Source organism: Lottia gigantea (assembly GCF_000327385.1).
Source record: "Lottia gigantea unplaced genomic scaffold LOTGIsca_27, whole genome shotgun sequence".
Taxonomy (NCBI): Eukaryota; Metazoa; Mollusca; class Gastropoda; family Lottiidae; genus Lottia; species Lottia gigantea.
In genome coordinates this window covers 715,373-737,485 of record NW_008708846.1, presented here as the reverse complement: position 1 = coordinate 737,485, position 22,113 = coordinate 715,373, and the positions used below count along the sequence as shown (strand labels likewise).

The following is a 22,113-nucleotide window of genomic DNA, read 5'->3' as shown; positions in this document are numbered from 1 at the left end:
CGGAGTTTGTGCACGTCTCTTGAATCTATAGCGTTCAGCTACAACATTTACATCAGGTTGAAAATGGTTTTCAAGTAACTTCACTGAGAACGAATAGTCATCATCTTCTTCGTCTCGTTCAATAAAATCTTCGGACAATGTGTAAAATATTCTTTGGCCTTCAGCTCCCAATGAATGTAATAAAATAGCTTTCTTTCTGGCTTCCGTAAAATTTGTGTAATCTGAAGCATCCATGTAGTTTGTAAAAAGTTGTATCCATTGGTTCCATGCAATTGGAGCTTTTCCAGGGCAAGTCAAATACGGTGGTGGGGGTGCAATACCATTTGTATTCATCTTCAATGAAATTGTTAAGTCCACTGACTATAGTAAAATGTAGAATAATTCACCCACCAAAGCAAAATTATCAGCTTAAGGCACGTAGACATCAAGATCAAGCATCCTCGTCGCCAAATATGTTATGTCATGTTCTGGATGGCCACTTTGTAAGTTGCTAAGAACAGATTAAAGTAAAAAAATTCAAGACATGTTTATTCTAAAATGGTGGCATCATAACACAAGAGAAGATCACTCTTCATACCAGATTACATTTAGTAATTCAGACAACAGTAAACAATATCACAAAATATATATAAGTTTTTTTAGTGTGGGGTAAGGAAGATGTTTTAGGATCTGATAATGGATATCATCAGGCCCACTAGCTGTATCATGGGCTTGTTTCAGAAAAAACTTTAATTCTGTTTTTTTGATATAAAATTAAGTTTTTTCCTCTCGTTTGACTCTCCGAAAAGCATCCGAGGAAAAGTTAGAGCAAGAATTATAAGAAAAATTGTGGCCCAAGGAATTAGCAATATCTGGAAGAGTGGTATGAGTTGAACCATCTACTTCTAGATGGTTCACAGATATTGTATCCGCTTTACCCTTGATCCTACGATCCAATCCCAGACTGATTTGGAAGACGTATGACTGTTGATTCTTGAAACATACTCCTGCCATGACGACCTCTTTGCTTGGCAAATAGTACTCCTGGTGTTTGCCGTGCAATGCCGAAAGAGGCCATATTGTCATCAGTAGGAGAACATTCTTTCAGTGCTGTCTTACAGTCTTCATTAAACCATGGTTTATTGAATCGTTTTGGAGTTATTGAGGTTATATGAATCGCCTGACCCGATATATCTTGCAAGATGGTGGTAAATAATTCCATCGGGTCTTCTGCTTCATCTAGATCATCTTGAGGAAAGAAAAAATACAAAGAGCCTTAAAGAGTGGCCAATTAGCTTTGGAGAGTTTCCATCTTTGTAGCCTGTCTACTGGTGAAGAACCATTATTCCGAGGAATTACAGGATAATGATCACTGTGGCAGAGGTCGTCGTGGACACTCCCAAGAAAAATCTTGGAACAAAGATGGAAAGCTAATTGTCAGATCTAGATGAGAAAAAGTTTTGTTTTTGAACAGAAATGCGTAGGTGATTCATCATTATAGATCACTGTCATTGTCAGCTATTAATTTTTCTCTGCTATCATCATCGGAGCTACCCCAGAAAGAATGGTGACCATTGAAATCTCCTAACAAAATGTAAGGAGATGGAAGCTGTGCAATAAGGTCATCCAATTCTCTCGGGTTCAATGATAAGTAGATGGAACATATGGTAATAGTGTAACTCGCACGGCTATAACCTGCAGAGGAGAAATGAGTGTGATAGAGGACTGGGCAACGTTCCTATTGACAATAATAGAAACACCACCCGAGACCATATCATCACCAGTGCCATAATGGTGGTAGGAAACAAAATGTTTAAATTTCACTAAACGCAAATCTGTTGGCTTGAGGAAAGTCTCTTGGAGACATATAGCCAACAGATTTTATTGTTGAATCAATAGCTGATTATGACTTAAACCTCGACAATTCCATTGTATTATATTATTTTTTTGATGCATTTTCAGGGTGGTTTGACTGGACTATGAGGTTTGCAGTTAATGGGGTTGAGAACTTCTGCATCAACCTCAGAAGCCTCCATATCTATACTGTCAGATATGGCAGACTTCAAAAGATCTCTACCTCCCTTTTTAGAGGCGGATCCATGTTTTTCGGTAATATTTTCATTTTTGGAACCTAAAACTGGAAGTAGATGTCAGAGGTCAAATGTGAAAGTATTAGCTGACATCCAAGGTCAATGACCTTCGACCCAACAAAGGTTGAAGCTTGAAATTTGGAACACAACTAGACATTTTAAATATGTATTAAAATATGAAAAAAAAGTTTGAAATGGGCGTGGCACATCCGGGTTAAATTGCTAATTGTTTAAATCTGGGGCAGGGGCATAACTTGCATTGGATACATTTGATCCTAAAGGGACTTTGCACACAATTACATCACCCATTTGAACTTTATAGTTCAAAGATAGCTTGCCAGGCAAGGTAATATACGCCCACTAACAGCTTTGATTTTGAATAAAAATATTTAGCAGTACAGTAACTATCACCAGTATGAAATATTCAACCTTCAGTCATACTCTAGAAGGTAAATATTCAATCTTCAGCGCGGGACTGAACAATAAAACCAAGTTTTGTCAAAATCCAGCAAGAACAAGAACAATAACTCATACAAAATATTTTTCAATTCAGATCATCTTTGGGTGAGTACAAACATTCACACCAAGTTTCAACAAAATCCCTCAAGAATTGTGCCTTCTAGAATGATTTCGAGCTAAAAATTTAATGCGTTATCAAAAACAAGGGCAATAACTCATACTAAATATTTTTCGATTTTTCTGATTTTCAATAGGGTTCATCCTTAGGTAATTACAAACACCCACACCAAGTCTCGTCAAAATCCGTCAAGAATTGTGTCTTGTAAAGTGTTTACGAGCAATTGAGGACGGACGGACATGGGTGACGCCAATATACGCCCCCATTTCATGTATTAGCCTGTAAACACTCTAGAAGGCCCAATTCTTGCAAGATTTTGATGAAACTTGGTGATATTATTCAGTATCGCCTTAAAAAGTTTAAAAGAAGTGTATGTCTGAAGGTTGAATATTTCATACTGGATGAACCCCATTTAAAATCAGAAAGATTGAAAAATAAAATTATTGAAGATAATCAGTTATGTGTGTAGTCGAATGTGAGTTGAAATTTGTGTGTAGCCATTTTGGTCTTTCCGGTTCACAGATTGAGTTGAACACATGTTTTATTATGCTTTTCTTCATTAATTAAGGTTTGTCGGATTTGTTCAAGATTTTATTTTCAAAATCAGCTGTTTGTGTTCAGCATTTGATTCTATTTTGTACGTTTTGTTGACACTACTGCCAGTCAAGATGGGGAAGGTTGATCTTCCCCCGATGTTCTCTGTTACGAATGGAAGTATTTCAGTGCCAGTGAATCATGCAGTGAAAGTTTGTGTTTTGGCAGCTCTCATGTACATGGGCTGCCATCTTTTAGGGCTTCAGAGGATTTAGACCAGGATTTCTGTTTAAGCTCTTGCTGTGTGACCTACATTGAGTATGGTGGGCTGAAGGTGCGCAACGATTCGATTATAATCTGTGATCCTAAGTATTTAGTATTCTTACAGATTGGTACAAATGACTTGTGTGTGGAATCTGCAGATCCTAGTCAACTGGCTTTTGACATTGTGTCTTTTGCACAACATGTGTATAGGAATTTGCAGTTTAAGTGTGTTATTGTGTCTCAAATCTTACAGAGAAGAAAGGTTCCTTGTATGGAAGCCGGCTGCAACCATATTACCCTTGACTTCTCGCCCATGAGAAGTCGAGACCACAAAGCGAGGAAAAAGGCGAGAATGCGAGGGTATAAAAAAGGCGAGGAAAAAGGTAAGAAAGTGAGAAAAATTGTCCTTTTTTACTCTCGCTTTCTCGCTCAGCTTTGCAAACATGTTGATTATTTGAGTGTGTGGAAACATCATGCTGGGTTAGTTAAGCCTGTTCAGGATATTTGTGCTCCAGATGGAATCCATCTGTCAGTGGAGGTGAGCTATCCCCTTTATGTTCGTAGTGTACTTGATGCAGTACTTCTGCGCAATAGATGGTTTTGTGTACTCCAGAGGGTAGGTTAACATTATGAATTATTATTAGTAGTCTTTTGACAGTGTGGCTGTTTACTCAGGGTTGTTGGTTACAGACCTCTTTTGATTCCTGTGGGTTGGAAGAATTGTTTTAGGGTGTGTGCCTTTGGCATCGTCTTAATCTTATTACCAACCTTGTATGTTGTCTTTGTCTGCTGCCCTTTCATTAACCCCCCCTTCTTTTCAGGATGTCCAAGAATAACTCATGGAAGAGACCATTACCATTGTCTCCTGATACTGATGCAGATAGAGGTTTGTTTCCCACTACAGCAGAAGATAGCTTGACGGACATTTTATTGAATAAACTGATCAAGAGAGGTTTGTTAACGACAGCTCCCACTCCTCAGGTACCATTGTCGGAACCTCTGGTAGCAGGGCCTTTCACCTCAATGGCTGACTAAAGCACATGTGTGCACCAGTTTTACAATTAGGGTCAGCTATCAAAGGGAAGCAAAAGCAAATTACACAGTGCAGAAACTCTGTGGATTCATAGACTTAACTTGTATGGCCGTATGGATTGAATGAACTCAACACAGGAGATTTCAAAATTCCTAAATATTAGTGTATTCCCCCCCCCCCCCTTTTTCCCTTCCTGTTTAGATTCTTTGGCAAATCCTAAAGTCATCATACACACTTATTATGTTGTATCTAGGATTTTGATGTCAAATCTTTTGAGGTCATATTATCAAGAATCAAATTGCCTCCCACCATTTTGTGATTTGACTCTTCTCTTGGTATGTGGTTTTCAAGATTGTGACGTCATAAATCTTAAGAGGTCATATTGTAATTTTAATCTTAACTGCCTTCCACCATTTGTAGTTTGTTTCTTCCCCTGATGAAGTCAAAACTTTTTTGACGAAATGCTGGGTATTAAAGGATGGTTTTGATTCAAGATTTATAATTTATTACTCCAAGTTTAGTATACATCAAATGAATCGCTGTACTACTTGTGGTATTGGTGATCCCATCAAATATCCTTCTGTGATTGCTTATTGCTGCCTTCTTTATATACGGCCACATGAAATGGGGGCGTATATTGCCGTCACCCATGTCCGTCCGTCGGTCCATTCACAATTGCTCCGAAGGATTTTGACAAAACTTAGTGTGAGTGTTGGTAATTACCCAAAGATGAACACTATTGAAAATCAGAAAAATCGAAAAATATTTAGTAAAAGATATTGCCCTTGTTCTGGAAAGCGTGTTCAATTTTTAGCTCGTAAACACTCTAGAAGGCACAATTCTTGAATGATTTTGACGAAACTTGGCGTGAGTTTTCGTAAAGTTTATGCTTTTATTATCCTGACTTTCAAACAAATTACAAGAACTAGATCCACAGGCTTTGCATGATTCTGAAGCAGTGCGTTACAGTTTTGATTTTACGATTAAAACTGTGCCGCAAAGTATCATTATTTCCATAATAAATCATAATAAACTGGATACATATTCAACAGATCGCCGAAACTCATGTCTTGTTCTCTAGATCGCCCAAACTCAAAGCATATTCAACTCACATTACATTCCTTACGAGGTCCATTTTGTCACTAGACTTGTGTATTACTCTACGGAACATTTCAAGTTGAATAATTTTAAAAACATGTGCTCAATATGACGTCATATATAAATACTCCTTAACCTACTGTTTTCAACAACAGTTGAAGGGAGCAAACTCCGACAAATAACCTTTATCCTTTAGACCACAAAAGACTTACAAAAGGGACTCTTTTCAAGATAAAATTCATCAATTTCAAATGGCGATAAAATCGGAGGTAAACACCGTACAATAAACGTTAATATACTATTGGATAGATCTTGTCTTATAAAAATTGTTAGGGTCACATGATCACCAAAGGTCAAGGTCACAATATACGACCCTTTAAAGTTTTCATATTTTTCAACCGGAAATAAATAAATAGAAAAGTCAAAATTCAAAAATCAGTTCTCAAATACTATTTAGCAAAATATATTAGATAACATAGACATCAAAGATACACAAATTGGATTACACCCTGAGGCCCCCTTTACGATTTAAAGAAAAACAAGCACAGTTACTATAGAAGACAATAAAAAAATTTCAAATATTAAAGATAGCTTGCCAAAAGATAATATACGCCCACTGGCAGCTTTGATTTTGAATAAAAATATTTAGCAGTACAGTAACAATCACCAGTATGAAATATTCAACCTTCAGTCATACACTTCTTTTGAACTCTTTAGGGCGATACTGAATAATATTGAGTATGAGATATTGATCTTGTTCTTGAAAACGTGTTCAATTTTTAGTTCATGAAAACTCTAGAAGACAAATATTCAATCTTCAGCACGGTAATGAATAATAAAACCAAGTTTTGTCAAAATTTGGCAAGAATCATGCCTTCTAAAGTGTTTACAAGCACAAATTGAACGAGTTTTCAAGATCAAGGGAAATAACTCATACTAAATATTTTTCGATTTTTCTGATTTTCAATAGGCTTTATCCTTGGGTGATAACAAACACTCAAGCCAAATTTCGTTAAAATCAGTCAGGAATTGTGCCTTCTAGAGTGTTTACAAGCTAAAATTGAACACGTTTTCAAGAACAAGGGCAATAACTCATACTAAATATTTTTCTATTTTTCTGTTTTTCAATACGGTTGATCTTTGGGTGATAACCAACACTCATGCCAAGTTTCCGGCAAGAGTGTTTATGAACTAAAAATTGAACGCGTTTTCAAGAACAAGGGCAATAACTATTACTAAATATTTTTCAATTTTTTATACGCCCACATCAATATGTGGTCGTATATTGTCGTCGCCCCTGTCCGTCGATCCGTTTGTCCGTCCGTCCGTCAACATTTCTTGTGAGCACTAGAGACTACAGTTTTATCTGATTTTGATAAAACTTGGTGTGATGCTTTAGATTGATAAGATCTCGGTCAAGTTCGAATTTGACATATTTTCGATGAACGGTTTTTGAGATATTGCCCTTGACTTAGAATGCCTTGAAATTTGTTAAAAATTGTTCGTGAGCAGGATTGAAGCTACAGTTTTCATCCGATTCTGATGAAACTTGGTGTGATCATTGGAATTCATAAGATCTCGGACAAGTTCTAACTTGACGCATTTTCGATAAACGGTTTTTGAGTTATTGCCCTTGACTTTGTTAAAATGCGTCGAAATTTGTTAAAAATAGTTCGTGAGCAGGATTGAAGCTACAGTTTTCAACCGATTCTGATGAAACTTGGTGTGATCATTGGAATTGATAAGATCTCGGACAAGTTCTAACTTGACGCATTTTCGATGAACAGATTTTGAGTTATTGCCCTTGACTTTGTTAAAACGTGTTGAAATTTGTTAAAAATTGTTCGTGAACAGGATTGAAGCTACAGTTTTCAAGCGATTCTGATGAAACTTGGTGTGATCATTGGAATTGCTAAGATCTCGGACAAGTATTAACTTGACGCATTTGAGATCAATGGTTTTTGAGTTATTGCCCTTGACTTTGTTAAAACGTGTTGAAATTTGTTAAAAATAGTTCGTGAGCAGGATTGACGCTACAGTTTTCAACCGATTCTGATGAAACTTGGTGTGATCTTGTCAGGAAAAAAAATCTGGAGATTTGCCTTGAAAAATCTGAAGATTGGTTGAAAAGTCGGGAAATTTTTCCAAAGCGTATAAATTCGTGATTTGAAACTTCAAATTGATATTTTTTTTTTTAAATAAGCTTGAAGCCTTGTAAATCAATTAAATTGATCATAGGCCTACAAGACAATTAACAAAGCTATAATTAGGAATAGGCTACCCAGGCTAAATAATTCTAGAAATAGTGCCTGTTTCCAGGGATTATTGGGAATCCAGACGTGGAAAGGGTGCACCCGATGGAATTATTGTTGTAATAAAAAGAACAGCACATTCACTCGTATGTAAGCAAATGAACGTAAATCTACTTTTCGTTCCTATGGATGGAATAAGTAGATATTACCGTCTGTAACACCTGTAAAGGACACTATGAAGATTGGACAGAGGGCTATATACTAAGAATAAGAGCTTTAAGCTGTCATTGCAGCTACAACTTCAAATCTATAGTGGTATACCCAAGATAAGCAGATATTCGACAAGGAACCAGGCACCATGGCTATTTCCACAATTAAAACATTGGCATCCGTATCCGCATCCTGTAAGAAAACTAGCATCTGATGCTTTGCATACGTGTGTACAGGTCAGGAAAAAAAATCTGGAGATTTGCCTTGAAAAATCTGAAGATTGGTTGAAAAGTCGGGAAATTTTTCCAAAGCGCATAAATTCGTGATTTGAAACTTCAAATTGATACTTTTTTTTTAAAATAAGCTTGAAGCCTTGTAAATCAATTAAATTGATCATAGGCCTACAAGACAATTAACAAAGCTATAATTAGGAATAGGCTACCCAGGCTAAATAATTCTAGAAATAGTGCCTGATTTTTCAAATCTAAAAAATCTAATATTGTCATTCCTCAGTATTGATTGAATCGAAAATAATATCCAGCTGAAATGATTTTTGAAAACAAGAAAGCAAGCCCAGCCCCCAGCCCTCTAAATTAAATGGTACCGGTAGGCCTACATCATACACTTAAAACCATATTAAAAGATTGCTTGCCAGGCAAGGTAATATACGCCCACTGGCAGCTTTGATTTTGAATAAAAATATGTAGCAATACAGTAACAATCCCCAGTATGAAATATTCAACCTTTAGTCATACACTTCTTTTGAACTCTTTAGGGCAATACTGAATAATATTGAGTATGAGTTATTGCCCTTGTTCTTGAAAATGTGTTCAATTTTTAGCTCGTGAAAACTCTGGAAGGCAAATATTCAATCTTCAGCGTGGGACTGAATAATAAAACCAAGTTTTGTCAAAATCCAGCAAAAATCATGCCTTTTAGTGTTTGAGAGCTAAATTTGAAAGCATTTTCAAGAACAAGGGCAATAACTCACATTAAATATTTTTCAATTCTTCTGATTTTCAATAGGGTTCATCCTTGGGTGAATACGAACATTCACACCAAGTTTCATCAAAATCCGTCAAGGATTGAATGCTTTTTCAAGAACAAGGGCGATAACTCATACTAAATATTTTTCGATTTTTCTGATTTTCAATAGGGTTCATCCTTGGGTGATCATGAACACTCACAACAAGTTTCGTCAAAATCCTGCAAGAATTGTGCCTTCTAGAGTGTTTACGAGCTAAAAATTGAACGCGTTTTCAAGAACAAGGGCAATATCTCATACTAAATATTTTTCGATTTTTCTGATTTTCAATAGGTTGATTTCAAAGACTCATGTTGGGTGATTACCAACACTCATACCAAGTTTTATCAAAATCCTTAAAGAATTGTGTCTTGTGGGTGACGGCAATATACGCCCCCCATTTCATGTGGGCGTATAAAAATCAGTATGTTCTGAATGTATGTTTTGTCAAAATCCGTCAAGAATTCTGTCTTGTAGAGTGTATACGAGCAATTGTGGACGGGCGGACAAGGGTGACGGCAATGAAATAGGGGGCGTATAAAAATCAGTATGTTCTGAAAGCAATATTTAGTAAATAATATTTACTGGCAATGTTACTTTTTCCAAAGATGGAATTCAAAACATCTCCAATCCGATGATAAAATAATTTTCCTGCAACACCTTCACGAAGTATTGAACCAAATTTGCCGCTTTCATTTTGACACTCTTCAAATATGGAAAGACTTGTTATGCAGGCATTAATGAATGTTTGCAGGCTACAGTAAAATTACAAAACGATTTTATGAAACAAAGTTTGAGTTTACATAAGAAGTAGACATCCAGTCGAGCATGATAATCAACCGATAATAAAAAAGAATTCAGAAACAACGTCTATGTTATGTAGACATCACAGATTGACAGTATAATGTACTATAAAGACTTCAAGATTGCGTTTTTTAGTAAAAGTAGGGCTAATTTATTGTAAAAGTGAAAGTAGAACCTACTGGATTTGTTATAAAAAGTGTGTCACGTGGGCTTAAAATAAACATTATTCGGTGAAAAGAGATCAAATACCATCTTAATTGGGGGATTAATCAATTAGGCAATGAAGAAATTATCTGCAATTACTCCGAAACCCTTCATCTCATTGTTACCAATTACGAACTCAAGTGAGATCTCATCAACATATACATGCATACCCAGTTTCATCAAGGTTGGATAAAAACTGTAATCTTTATCGTGCCTATAATCGGAATTTGATACTTTTTACTAAGTCAAGGGCAATAAGTCTGAAACCAATCATTCGATTGTCAGCAATTATGAACTCGACTGAGATCTTATCAATATATACAAGCATACCTAGTTAAATCTAGGTTGGATAAAAACTGTAGTCTCTGTCGTGTGTACAATCAAAATTTGATTCGTTATTACTAAGTCAAGGGCAATAACAATAACCAATCATCCCATTATTACCAATTTCGAAGTTGACTGAGATCTCATCAATATTCATGCTTACCGAGTTTAATGGCTTAATAATGAATTTTCAAATAATCTTAAAATGATCTCTAAGTCAAGGCAAAAACCTGAAACAGTTCATAAAATGTTTCATCGCTGTACACACAAGAGCAATAACTCGATGAAACGATTCGTCCAATTATTACCGATTCCTAACATACATACATCTAGTTTCAATAAGATTGTATAAAAACTGTAGTCTCTATCTTGCAAATTTGGCAAATTTGACGCGTTTTTACTAAGTCATTAAGGACAATTACTCTGAAACCGTTCTTCCAATTAGTACCAATTTCGAACTTGACCGAGATCTCATCAATATATACCTGCATACCAAGTTTCATCAAGATCGGATAAAACCTGTAGCCTCTATCGCCTACAAGAAATGTGAACGGACGGACAGACTGATGGACATGGGCGACGGCAATTTACGTCCACATTTCCATGTGGGCATATAAAAATTGTGATCCATTGGTGTGTGGTAGACTACGATGGGAAAACCTTGGAAGAATTGTTCAAGCTAGTGTCAGGATATGGGTCCGGACAAAATCCTTTTCTACTATTTTCTGCAGTAAATAAAAGTGAGAGCAACAGAGAGATTTTGACTTTTTATCTTTATGCATATGTCAATAGTATGGAAGTTGAGGTTTAAGGTTTGAGGTGAGTACATTTACTTTTTTAATTGTGATGGTTTTGGAATCCCTGAGGAAGTATGTTTTTAGACACACGAAACGTTGGAGGAATAAATGGTTTATTTTGACAGAAGTTTTATTTTTTTAAAACCCCATTTGTGGGATTTGATAAGTATCTGTTAAAGATGTGAGGTTGGCAATTTCGCCAATTAGAAGATCAACTTCTAGGAGATGATATGAATCTTGTGGTATAAGTTATATTTCGTTCAAGAAGAAACATTAAATTATCCAGTGCCATTGACTTGTTTGAATACACCCATCTACAGAATTCAGTTATTTAACAAAGACAAATGAATTTCACATGTACAGGAGATGTGAATAGGAACTTGCATTCTGCATATGTATCAATAAGCAGATCTATAACTTACAATTTTTCCTGAATAAGACGTATATTGATAGAAAGTCTGGGATCAGTAAATTGAGTGGTTCGAGATCTGTGATCAACATAGTAAACACGACCAGTGCCAGTTACTCTTGGTTCCCAGCCTGCAGGTAGTGGGCCTAATTCATCTTCTCTCAATTGTAGATTAGATATGTCCCTGAAAAGATACAAATTCAGTTAAAAAGGCATATCTATTTGAAAAAAAAATTTGTCATTCTATACATATACAAATGCAAACAGGAGACATCCAGTGTCCAGTCATGTGTACAGTGCAAATTGATACAGTTGAAATTGGAAGATGGTGTTTTATGCATGGGCACAGACCAGATATGGTGTAGGAAAATCCAAGAAAGCAGAAGTTTTTAAATTGGATATAGATCTCATAATCAAGATAACATTAAGTAGGGTTCAATTTTAAGTGAAAAATTTTGCTTTTGGCTCATCTCACAAAAAAGCAGTCCATAACCATTGGGTATCCAGTTTTAGGTCCTAAATAGCTACAGTCAGATGACCTAAATTCTTATGCGCAACCTCCTTATTTGCATGTTTTGAAAACAGCAGGGTACAAATTATTTTTTTTATTTGCATAGCAGTTTTTTGTTCTATGGGCCAAAACACCATAATATTAAGTGGTGATACAGTGTTTCTTGCTCACTTGGGCCTACATGTTTACTTTTTATAATATTTCTTCAATAATGGATTTCTTATACTCCTGATATCCTCCATTTTATTTTGGAAGTGATGAAATACTTGCAATTGTCATATTTATTTCCGTGACATTGAGTCTAAATTTTCAATTTCAATTTTCAATAATATTTAAACCTCGGGTTTGCGGTATATTATACGGAGATGGATATTTAAAAGTTGTTATTATTTTGTTACAAATAGGAGTGTTGTATGTCGATTGTTACATGATGAAGCATGAATTTTTTCCACCACGTAGGCCATATCCATGCTGTTCTACTCTTTCTCCCCGAATTGTGTTCTGCTATCCACATATCAATGCTGTTCTACTCTTTCTCCCCGAATTGTGTTCTGCTATCCACTTCAGTATAATATTCCTTATTCAGCACAATCTATGACTACGATACTATTTATAGTAACAATCATGCCTCCTTTGATTCTGAACTGACTTTCAGTCCTCGACAAGTAATAAAAAGTGTGACAAATTAACGGTATCCCATTGTTTTAGACACCAAATTTTATAATGAGTAAATTTCATTTATTATTAGAAAATATTATGTATTAAGTACTTGGTTTCCATTCCTTTAGATCCATTGCAACAACATCATTAAACTTTGAACAGGACGTAGTGGCGTCTTCTTAAATTTTTGGCAGACATCACATTTACCAGATATATCTTCAATTATTTTGATGGTATCTTCAGCAAACGTTTTATAGATGAGTGAGCGAACTGTTTATGCAATTATGCAAATATTATGCAAAATAATTTTGAATTTTTCACTATATGATTGACCATTCATGCTAAATAACACCTCAAAAGTTTCATCAGGCATAAACGTAGGTAGGGATTGGAACACATAATGTCCTGAGGATGTACTGTCAAGCTCAACCTCTATATCAAAGATACTTGCTTTATCATTTTTTAAGTCTAAGACCACTCTAGCATCCTTCATAACAGATTTTCCGAGAAGTAGGGGAATGTCACTTGAAACAATGTCACATGTCAAATCGGCATTTTGTATCAACAATTTCACATGGAATGGTCGCCTTTCCTTTGGATGTGAGTATTGTTCCACCACCGATTTTGAAATGAGTGTCACTATCTGCAAATATCACAGAATCATACTGTTCCTGGCTTAAAATTCCAAGGCAGCAATCCATCCAGAATTCACCAGGTACTGTTGCACTGCAAGCACTGTCCAATACACCACACCAAATTAGAAATTCACCATTTGTCTCCATTCTTTGCAATGCCATTTTGAGTTTTTATAACAGCTTTTCTCTTTGACCATACTCTGCTACCATGAAAACCATAGTTGATGATGATGATTATTTATTGATGTAGATGACAAACATACAGGACGATTTATAAAAACCTTGCGGTAACATTACAACACAAACATATAGATGAATAAGATGATCAAGTTTACATGGCAGCAGCCAGGTTTAGCAAGTGAAGCTCAGACTGGATCTCTTTGCCCAGTATCTTTTCCGCTTCTGGCTACTCATGCACATTACAACATATATAAACTAGTGTCCAAAAGAAACGATACCAACTTATTTTCAAAATTGTTTTTTACTAAGTGAATTGTCTAATATGAAAACATGCCAATTCGTATTGCACATCCCAAACACAGCATAGTCGATAAAAATACCGGGAACACGTGATCACTTCCGGGAAAAAACGTAAATTTCGTGAAAGTGACATTTCCCTCTCTAGCATGTTCTGCATGTGCATAAAAACTGTATAAAACGGCTGATCAGACACCTTGATATCACAGCAACAAAAAGAACACAAGATATGCCACGTTTGACAGCCATCGAGAGAGAGAGAGCCGTTGGAATGGTCCAACAAGGTGCGACACACGTCGACTTCGCCAGAAGGTTGGGCTGCGCACGCATCACTATCACCAGGTTGATGCAGCGGTTACGTCAGACAGGTCAGACGTCAGACAGGCCCAGGAGTGGAAGACCATGAGTAACCACGCCCCGTGAAGATCGTTACATCTGGGTATTACACCCAAGGAACCGCACCGTAACAGCGACGTCCACGGTGGCTACAGCACTGGGACACAGGATCAGTCGACAGACCATCTACAGGAGACTACGGCAGTATGGTATCTGGCCATATCATCCCTACCGCGGACCGCTCCTGACGCCTCGACACCGGAACAACAGACTGATCTGGGCCAGGCGAGTTCGACGTTTTCAATGGCGGGACTGGGCACGTGTTATGTTCTCTGATGAGAGCAGATTCCTCATCTTCAAAAACGATGGACGGCAGCTTGTATACCAACGATTTGGTGAACGTTTGGCGCCTAACTGTATCCAACAGGTCCGGCCGTTTGGAGATGGAGGGTTAATGATTTGGGGTGGCATATGTGGTGACGTCAAAACGAGGCTTGTCGTAATTCGTGGAAACCTGAATGCACAGCGTTATATTGATGACATCCTACGGCCTGTTGTGGTGCCCTATATTCAGCAACAGCCTCGTGGACTCCTTTTCCAACATGACAATGCAAGGCCACACACAGCAAGATTGACACAGAACTTCCTTGCCAACGCCAACGTACAGGTTTTGCCATGGCCCGCATGTTCACCGGACATGAATCCCATCGAGCACTTATGGGACCACCTCGATCGGCAAATCCGACGTCGCCGTGTGCCTCCAGTCAACGTCCAGGACTTGGAACGATGTCTCCTCGAGGGATGGCAACGCATCACTCCCAACGTCATCAGACGTTTGACGGCATCATTCCGTAGGCGTGTTCTGGCATGTATTGATGCTCACGGTGGACATACCCGCTACTGACTTGACTTTGTGACGTGTGGTGTGACATTTCCCGTTGTTTCTGTGATCAGTGCTCTAACGAAATGTTCTTTTTTCGACCCCACCCATCTTTAAAGGCTTGTCATATTGGTTGTACAGATTTTATTGAAATGAAATTTTTGTACAGATGTTGTGAAAAGATTTCTCAAAAGCGTAACACCAATCCTAAACTTCTGCATTGTTTAGTTTTTCTTTTATGTCGCAAACAGGTGGTATCGTTTCTTTTGGACACCAGTTTATTTTATGTCAACAATCCAGTTGTGTTTTACTGTGAGTTATTCAAATTGGCTTACCGATTAGCGGTATTACTGACTAAACCAAAGTCGTTACTTGGAGTGAACCAAAGTCGTTGCTTTGAGTAAACCAAAGCTGTTGCTTTATGTAAACCTAAGATGTTGCATGATGTCCTTTGATTTAATTGCATTTTGTTCCTTGTAGGACAATGCCAAAACGTAAAGTTTGTGAGGTTAATGAAGACAGGGATGATCCTACAATGTCCACTGCGGAGAACAGGTTAACAGACATTTTGTTAAAGAAAATCATTGATATGGGCCTATTGTTTGACCCCAATAAGACTACAAGTGGAAATTCCTTCTAAATCTTCCAACATTTACTATTTCAGATCAACCATCAACGTCATCTACACCATCTGTCAGCTAGTTGTCCACTTGTATTATTGCTGTTAATGCTGCAGAATTAATTTCAAGCCAGTCACAAACATCAGGTATCTCATAGACATGCCAATGCAATTGGCATTGAACATTTAGAGACAGAACGTAATCTCTTCTGCTCCCAAATCCAAAGTTTTAACCTTTGATCAGTGGCATAAAGTCTTTGGAATTTTCATGGACATTTTGTTCCAGAAGGATACTTTGTGTGCCCAGAGTCTTTTGGCTTATTCTAGCCTATCAGAGCTATTCACATCATATGGCATCAAAGCTGTGCACTTTTAAGATTGCCAATTTCGGTTATTACACCAATCTGGACCCTACACCTGGGACCAAATTCATTTCGATCTTTGGTTGAGAGCAACAACATTACATGGGCCTATGGCAAATAAAACCCCACCTCCATCCTCCCATAATCCATCAAAATCTTGTAGTCTAGGTCAGTTTAAGTGAGGACTTAGAGAAAATTCCTTGATTTTTGTAAAAGCAAAGGTTTTCCGATCCCTAACTCTTTAATTGGTAATTATATGGCATTCCTTTTTGAATCTGAATTCTAATCTAGCTCAATGGCTACCCATGCTTCAGCTAATGGGGCACTGGAAGAGCTCTGCAGTCAAATCATACATACATGTGCCAAATTTATCCATTTAGGTCTATTTTCAGATTCGTGATTCTTAAAGTGTTTTAAAGTTTTATAGTTTGGGCTGGGATCCAGGCTGGCAACTCTGTTTATCATTAATATGATTCTACTTTTATGATTCATATAAGTGCACACATTGCACGGAATATAGATTGTGTCCTGGAGTGTAGGGTTATTTCACTATTGTCTTCTGATTTGGGTAGCTGCTTACATGTGTCTTGGTTTGGGCCTGTCATCATAAATGGTGATATGTCTGGCATAATTAATTTTCTCATTAAGCCCAAACTATATTTTATGTTCCAAGAAATATGAGTTTCACTTTATCTTACATTTATGTATCAATTCATGTAATCTTTTCAATTGCTCAACTCATATTTCTCATATCATTGAAATAAATGATATTCACACCAAAAAGCATATCTTTTTATCTGGAGAGGAGAGGCGAGGCACCTCAAAGTTGCCTGACTATTCCTAAGGTTCGTCAGTCTGGGGGTTGAGAGACATAAATACTAGCTTTTAGACGCACTAGGCAAACAAAGTCGAATTTTCATCAGATGGTCATTTTCTCTCAAAAATTAAGGTTTTTTAAATGGTAATTTTCCACCCTCTTTCCTCAACATTTGAAGAATCAGCTTTTTTTTTAGCAAATTTAACAAGATAAAAAAACACCACCAATTCATATTCTATGACTTTTAAATAATATCTTTACATTAGTACCTATGACTGAGAAGGACCATAAATATAATGTTGACTTTGCAGGATGTATTATATTCTTTTATGCAGTAACTTAAAGGTATCGATTACAGATAATTTTACACAGTATTAGTTATACATTATATGTAAGTGTATAAAAATTACCTTGGAATTCTAGGATCGTGCCATGTGCTAACACCAGTTTCAGTGTGTAAAAAATAAATCTGACCCTGCTGTGTTGTTCTTTGTTCTGAAATAATAGAATTGACATATCTTCACAGAAAGGTAACCACAAAATATTCCAGGGCATCACAACACCCACTAAAGATAAATTTTAAGATACATCCTTACTCATCAAAGCTCTTCAACTATTATTTTGCCACTAGTATCTCTTAACTGTCTTAGAATTTAAATCACAAAATTCAACACAGGCATATTATATACATTATATTTGACTTTTTTGATATCCTTATAAGTTTAATTCTTATAAAATTCAATAAGTGAGTTTGAAACTAAAAGATATGAAATGACGTCGTAAATGAACTTTTTGACGTGACAACCATCAAACAGTTTGAGTATTCTAAACTTTAAATAGTTAGTAAAATAACGGAATAAGATGTGATCGAGATCCATTTTGGGTGTTTCTGAAGAAGGCAGTAAGCCGAAACGTCAAATAACAGGACAATAATAAAGTTTTAATTGGTTTCCCCTTTTTGGGAATTTGTGATATAATTTAAAAGATAGTGTTTTACTCAAATTAACTTTGAATTCCATCTGTTTGGATTGAATTCTGTATAATTTTCTTGCATTGAACTTTTTCATCTTTTTCATCAATTAAAAAAGAAAGCAAATTTAGTGATGAATAACTATTTTACATATTTTCAAAATATTACAAATGGCCACAATTGCAATGCATATCAAATTATTTAGATATTTATAATATAATGTAAAAAATAGCAAATTGTTAAGATTTTTCTACATTTTAGTATAATTTTTTAATGTTTTAAATAGGTTTCCATGGAAACCATTACCCAAAGTTTTGTCTCATTTGGGTAAAGATTACCTTTCTCTGACATTTATAATTGTTGCATTATATATAAACATATATGTGTACACTGTACAGGTCAAGAAAAAAAAACACGCCTTAAAATATGCCTTAAGCTATGTAAATCAATTATTTATCATTTATTTATGATGTTTGAAAACAAGGATGCAAGCATGATTTCATTGCTCTACTAAATTAAATTGTACTGGTAGATGAACCCATATTAAAAAATAGCGATGGCATTGTAATACGCTCACATTTGTAATGGCAGCTAATTTGTCCGGGAGGTTGACAAGAGTTATCAGAAAGGAATGTCTCTGAGAGTGAAATTTTCATATTCCATGGGTTTTTTATTCAAGTGGGATTAATTTAACATGTCAAGTTTCATTTAATCCATATAGAATTGAATCTTTTAGTGGCAGCAAGTGGCAAACAGACAGACAGACAGACAGGGGCGACGGATATATACGCCCACATTAATGTATTATTCCAAAAAGAAACAAGAGCCACACGTGCCATAGAGTGGGACTTTGCAAATGTAGCAAATTGCAAAATACTCCGAAAAAATCAACCTTCGCTATAATTAGATCAAGCGCAAGAACAGTCTAAAGTTGAGAAATTTTCATTTTTTAGAAGATTCTAATACCAGAAGTAGACGTCAGACCTCACAAATGAAAGTATCAGCAGATAGCCAAGGTCAATGACCTTTGATCTTGTAAAGGAGAAGGTCTAAAAAGGTCAAGATCAAGAGATATACGTCATCAAAATTTCAAATTCCACACGACTATAAAACCGGAAGTTGACATAGGACAGCAAATATAAGATAGCTTGCGTTGCAAGATAACATACGCCCACTGGCAGCTGTCAGAAATAATAAAACAGTCTTTAGTGACTAAAGTACAAATTTTCTCATATTGAAGAAATTATTTATGCTGAATAATTCCACAAAAATTAAAATCAATATCAATAACCCAAATACAACAAACAATTAAATCACACAGCTCTAATCAAGGGCAAAAAACAACTTTTGACGCATGTCAAGGGCAATAACTCAAAAAATGTTCATCAAAAATATCTCTTGTTAGAACTTGTCTGAGAACTTATCAATTCCAATGATCAAGTTTCATCAGAATCGGTTGAAAACTGTGATTAATGATCACACCAAGTTTCATCAGAATCAGTTGAAAACTGTATCTTCTATTGTGCTCACGAATAAATTTTGACACGTTTTTACAAAGTCAGGGGCAATAACTCGAAAACCGTACATCAAAAATGCATCAAGTTAGAACTTGTCCGAGATCTTATCAATTCCAATGATCACAACAAGTTTCATCAGAATCGGTTGAAAACTGTAGCTTCAATCCTGCTCACAAACTATATCCACGCATTTTAACAAAGTCAAGGGCAATAACTCAAATAGAGAAAAACGTCAAGTCAGACACGATATTTCGGTGAAAAATTATCCGATCATCACGAAAATCAATAGGGATCATCTTCATAATGACATTGACACACAAAATAAAAATCAAAAGAATCTGTAAAGAATTGTAGCCTGTAGAGTGAGCACGAGTTGCATAATATAGCTAATAGAGTAAAACATCAAGTCAGACACGATATTTCGGTGAAAAATTATCCGATCATCACGAAAATCAATAGGGATCATCTTCATTATGACATTGACACACAAAATAAAAATCAAAAGAATCTGTAAAAAATTGTAGCCTGTAGAGTGAGCACAAGTTGCACAATATAGCTAATAGAGAAAAACCTCAAGTCAGACACGATATTTCAGTGAAAAATTATCCGATCATCACGAAAATCAATAGGGATCATCTTCATGATGACATTGACACACAAGATAAAAATCAAAAGAATCTGTAAAAAATTGTAGCCTGTAGAGTGAGCACGAATTGCACAATATAGCTAATAGAGAAAAACGTCAAGTCAGACACGATATTTCGGTGAAAGTGAAAAATTATCCGATCATCACGAAAATCAATAGGGATCATCTTCATAACAACATTGACATACAAAATAAAAATCAAAAGAATCCATAAAGAACTGTAGCCTGTAGAGTGGGCACGAGCCAAATGTGAACGGACGGACCGACGGACTGATGGGGTGATTACAATATACGCCCAATTACTTGTGGGCGTATAAACAGTATAAATAGATAGCCAATGCCAATGACGTTTGATCCTACAAAGGTCAAGGTCAACAAAGGTCAAGGTCAAAAATTTAAAATTTTGAATTTCCAAAACCTGTTAATTTTTTTTGAACTATGAAGCGGAAACAACCGAAATTCTAAGACAAAGTGGCTCACAATATGAGGTAATTGTATGCAAAGTTCCATTTTGAACAAACGCATACTTTGCGAGTTATGCTCCTGGCCAAAAATGTCAATAATGACTAATATAACCCAGATGTGCCACGCCCACCTTAATATTTTTTGCATAGGGTAATTGATATTCCAAATGTTATGTTGTGTTTTAAATTTCAAGCTTCTACATTATTCAGGTCAAAAGATATAGGTCAACAAATGTCAACAAAGGTCAAAATTGAAAAATGAAAATATCCAAATGTTAAAACCCGTTCCTTTTTTGGAACTATAAAGCTGAAACAACTGAGCTGTTAACACAAACTGGCCAAAAGGATGAGGTAATTGTGTGCAAAGTCCATTTTTTAACAAACGTATCCTATGCGAGTTATGCCCCAGCTCCAAAATGTAAACAATTAGTAATTCAACCCGGATGTGCCACGCCCACCCCAATTTTTTTGTCATAGGTGAATTCATATTCAAAGTGTCTAGTTGTATTCCAAATATCAAGGTTCTACATAAAATAGGTCATAAGATATACATACACCAAGATCAAAAAGACACAAATATGGTAAAACTAAACTCATATTTGAAAAAATCTCGAATTTCAATTTTGCTTTAAAAAAGCAATTGTTCTATATCTATGTAAAGTGCATGAAAAGCACATTAGGTCACGTGCTAGAGCAGTCCAAAGTTGCGAATTTGGCTTTTTACGGATAGCTATAAAACCGGAAGTACATGTCGGAGGTCAAAGGTCAAAGGTCAAAGTATCAAATGATAGCCAAGGTCAATGACCTTTGACCTACTAAAGGTCAACGTCATCAAGGGTCAAGGTCACAAGAAATAAGCTTTCAAACTTTAAGAAAATTCAACCAGAAGTTGCGAAAATGCAAAAGCAAAATTAAAAAATCAGCTCGCAACGTTTTGTGAACATTAGACAGCAGATTACATCGACACCGAATTTATGCAGATTTAGTTTATCCCTAAGGACTTATTTCAATTTTAAGAAAATTAGAAAATGAAGATGGCGGCCAAAGTATCACTTCCGGTCTGGATTTTATATTCTTCGTTTTTTTGTATTAGCATTTACTTACGACCTGCATAAATTCCGTTGACCTATTTCATTTACACCAGAAGTTATTGGACCGGAAGCAGATTGTACTTTCAATTGATTCCACCTTCAAAACCGGAAGTAACGTCAAAACTCTGACTGTATCATATCATTGACTTTATTGATGTCTCTTTGCATTTTAAATTTCAGATCAATCGATGCAAAAACAAAAAAGTTGCAAAAAAATTGCAAAATTCAATCGAAAAAAGTTTGCGACAAATTTTCGAATTTCGTAATTATTCAAGTGCTATCTGATCAGAAATTAGAGCCAGATTTTAAAAATGAAAACCCGAAGAAAATCGATGCAAAAATGCGCCTTCTAGCCAATTTACGAGTTTTTGCATATGTTGCACTGTGGCACTTACGGTTTTGCAAAAATGTTCCAATTCATATTCATTAACAACGTCGCCACTGCAGAAGGTTTACACATGTAGAAATGTTGATGTAGCTATTGAAGCCTAGGCTGTGTGCCCTGTGGAAATTTCGAAAAAACAAAAAA

At 36.0% G+C, this 22,113-nt stretch overlaps 1 protein-coding gene across 1 annotated transcript in view; it reads right to left on the bottom strand.

Annotated features, from left to right (window-relative positions):
• LOTGIDRAFT_117914 (hypothetical protein) overlaps positions 1-17,392 on the bottom strand; it is a gene marked incomplete at both ends in the record, with an annotated part of 94,819 nt that extends 77,427 nt beyond the window's left edge. Inside the window, 3 exons of the mRNA XM_009056239.1 lie at positions 945-999; positions 11,632-11,783; positions 17,307-17,392. Of these exons, the coding sequence (XP_009054487.1) occupies positions 945-999; positions 11,632-11,783; positions 17,307-17,392 (293 nt within the window). The remainder of the gene's footprint in view (positions 1-944; positions 1,000-11,631; positions 11,784-17,306) is intronic.
• Between the last annotated feature and the right edge of the window lie 4,721 nt (positions 17,393-22,113).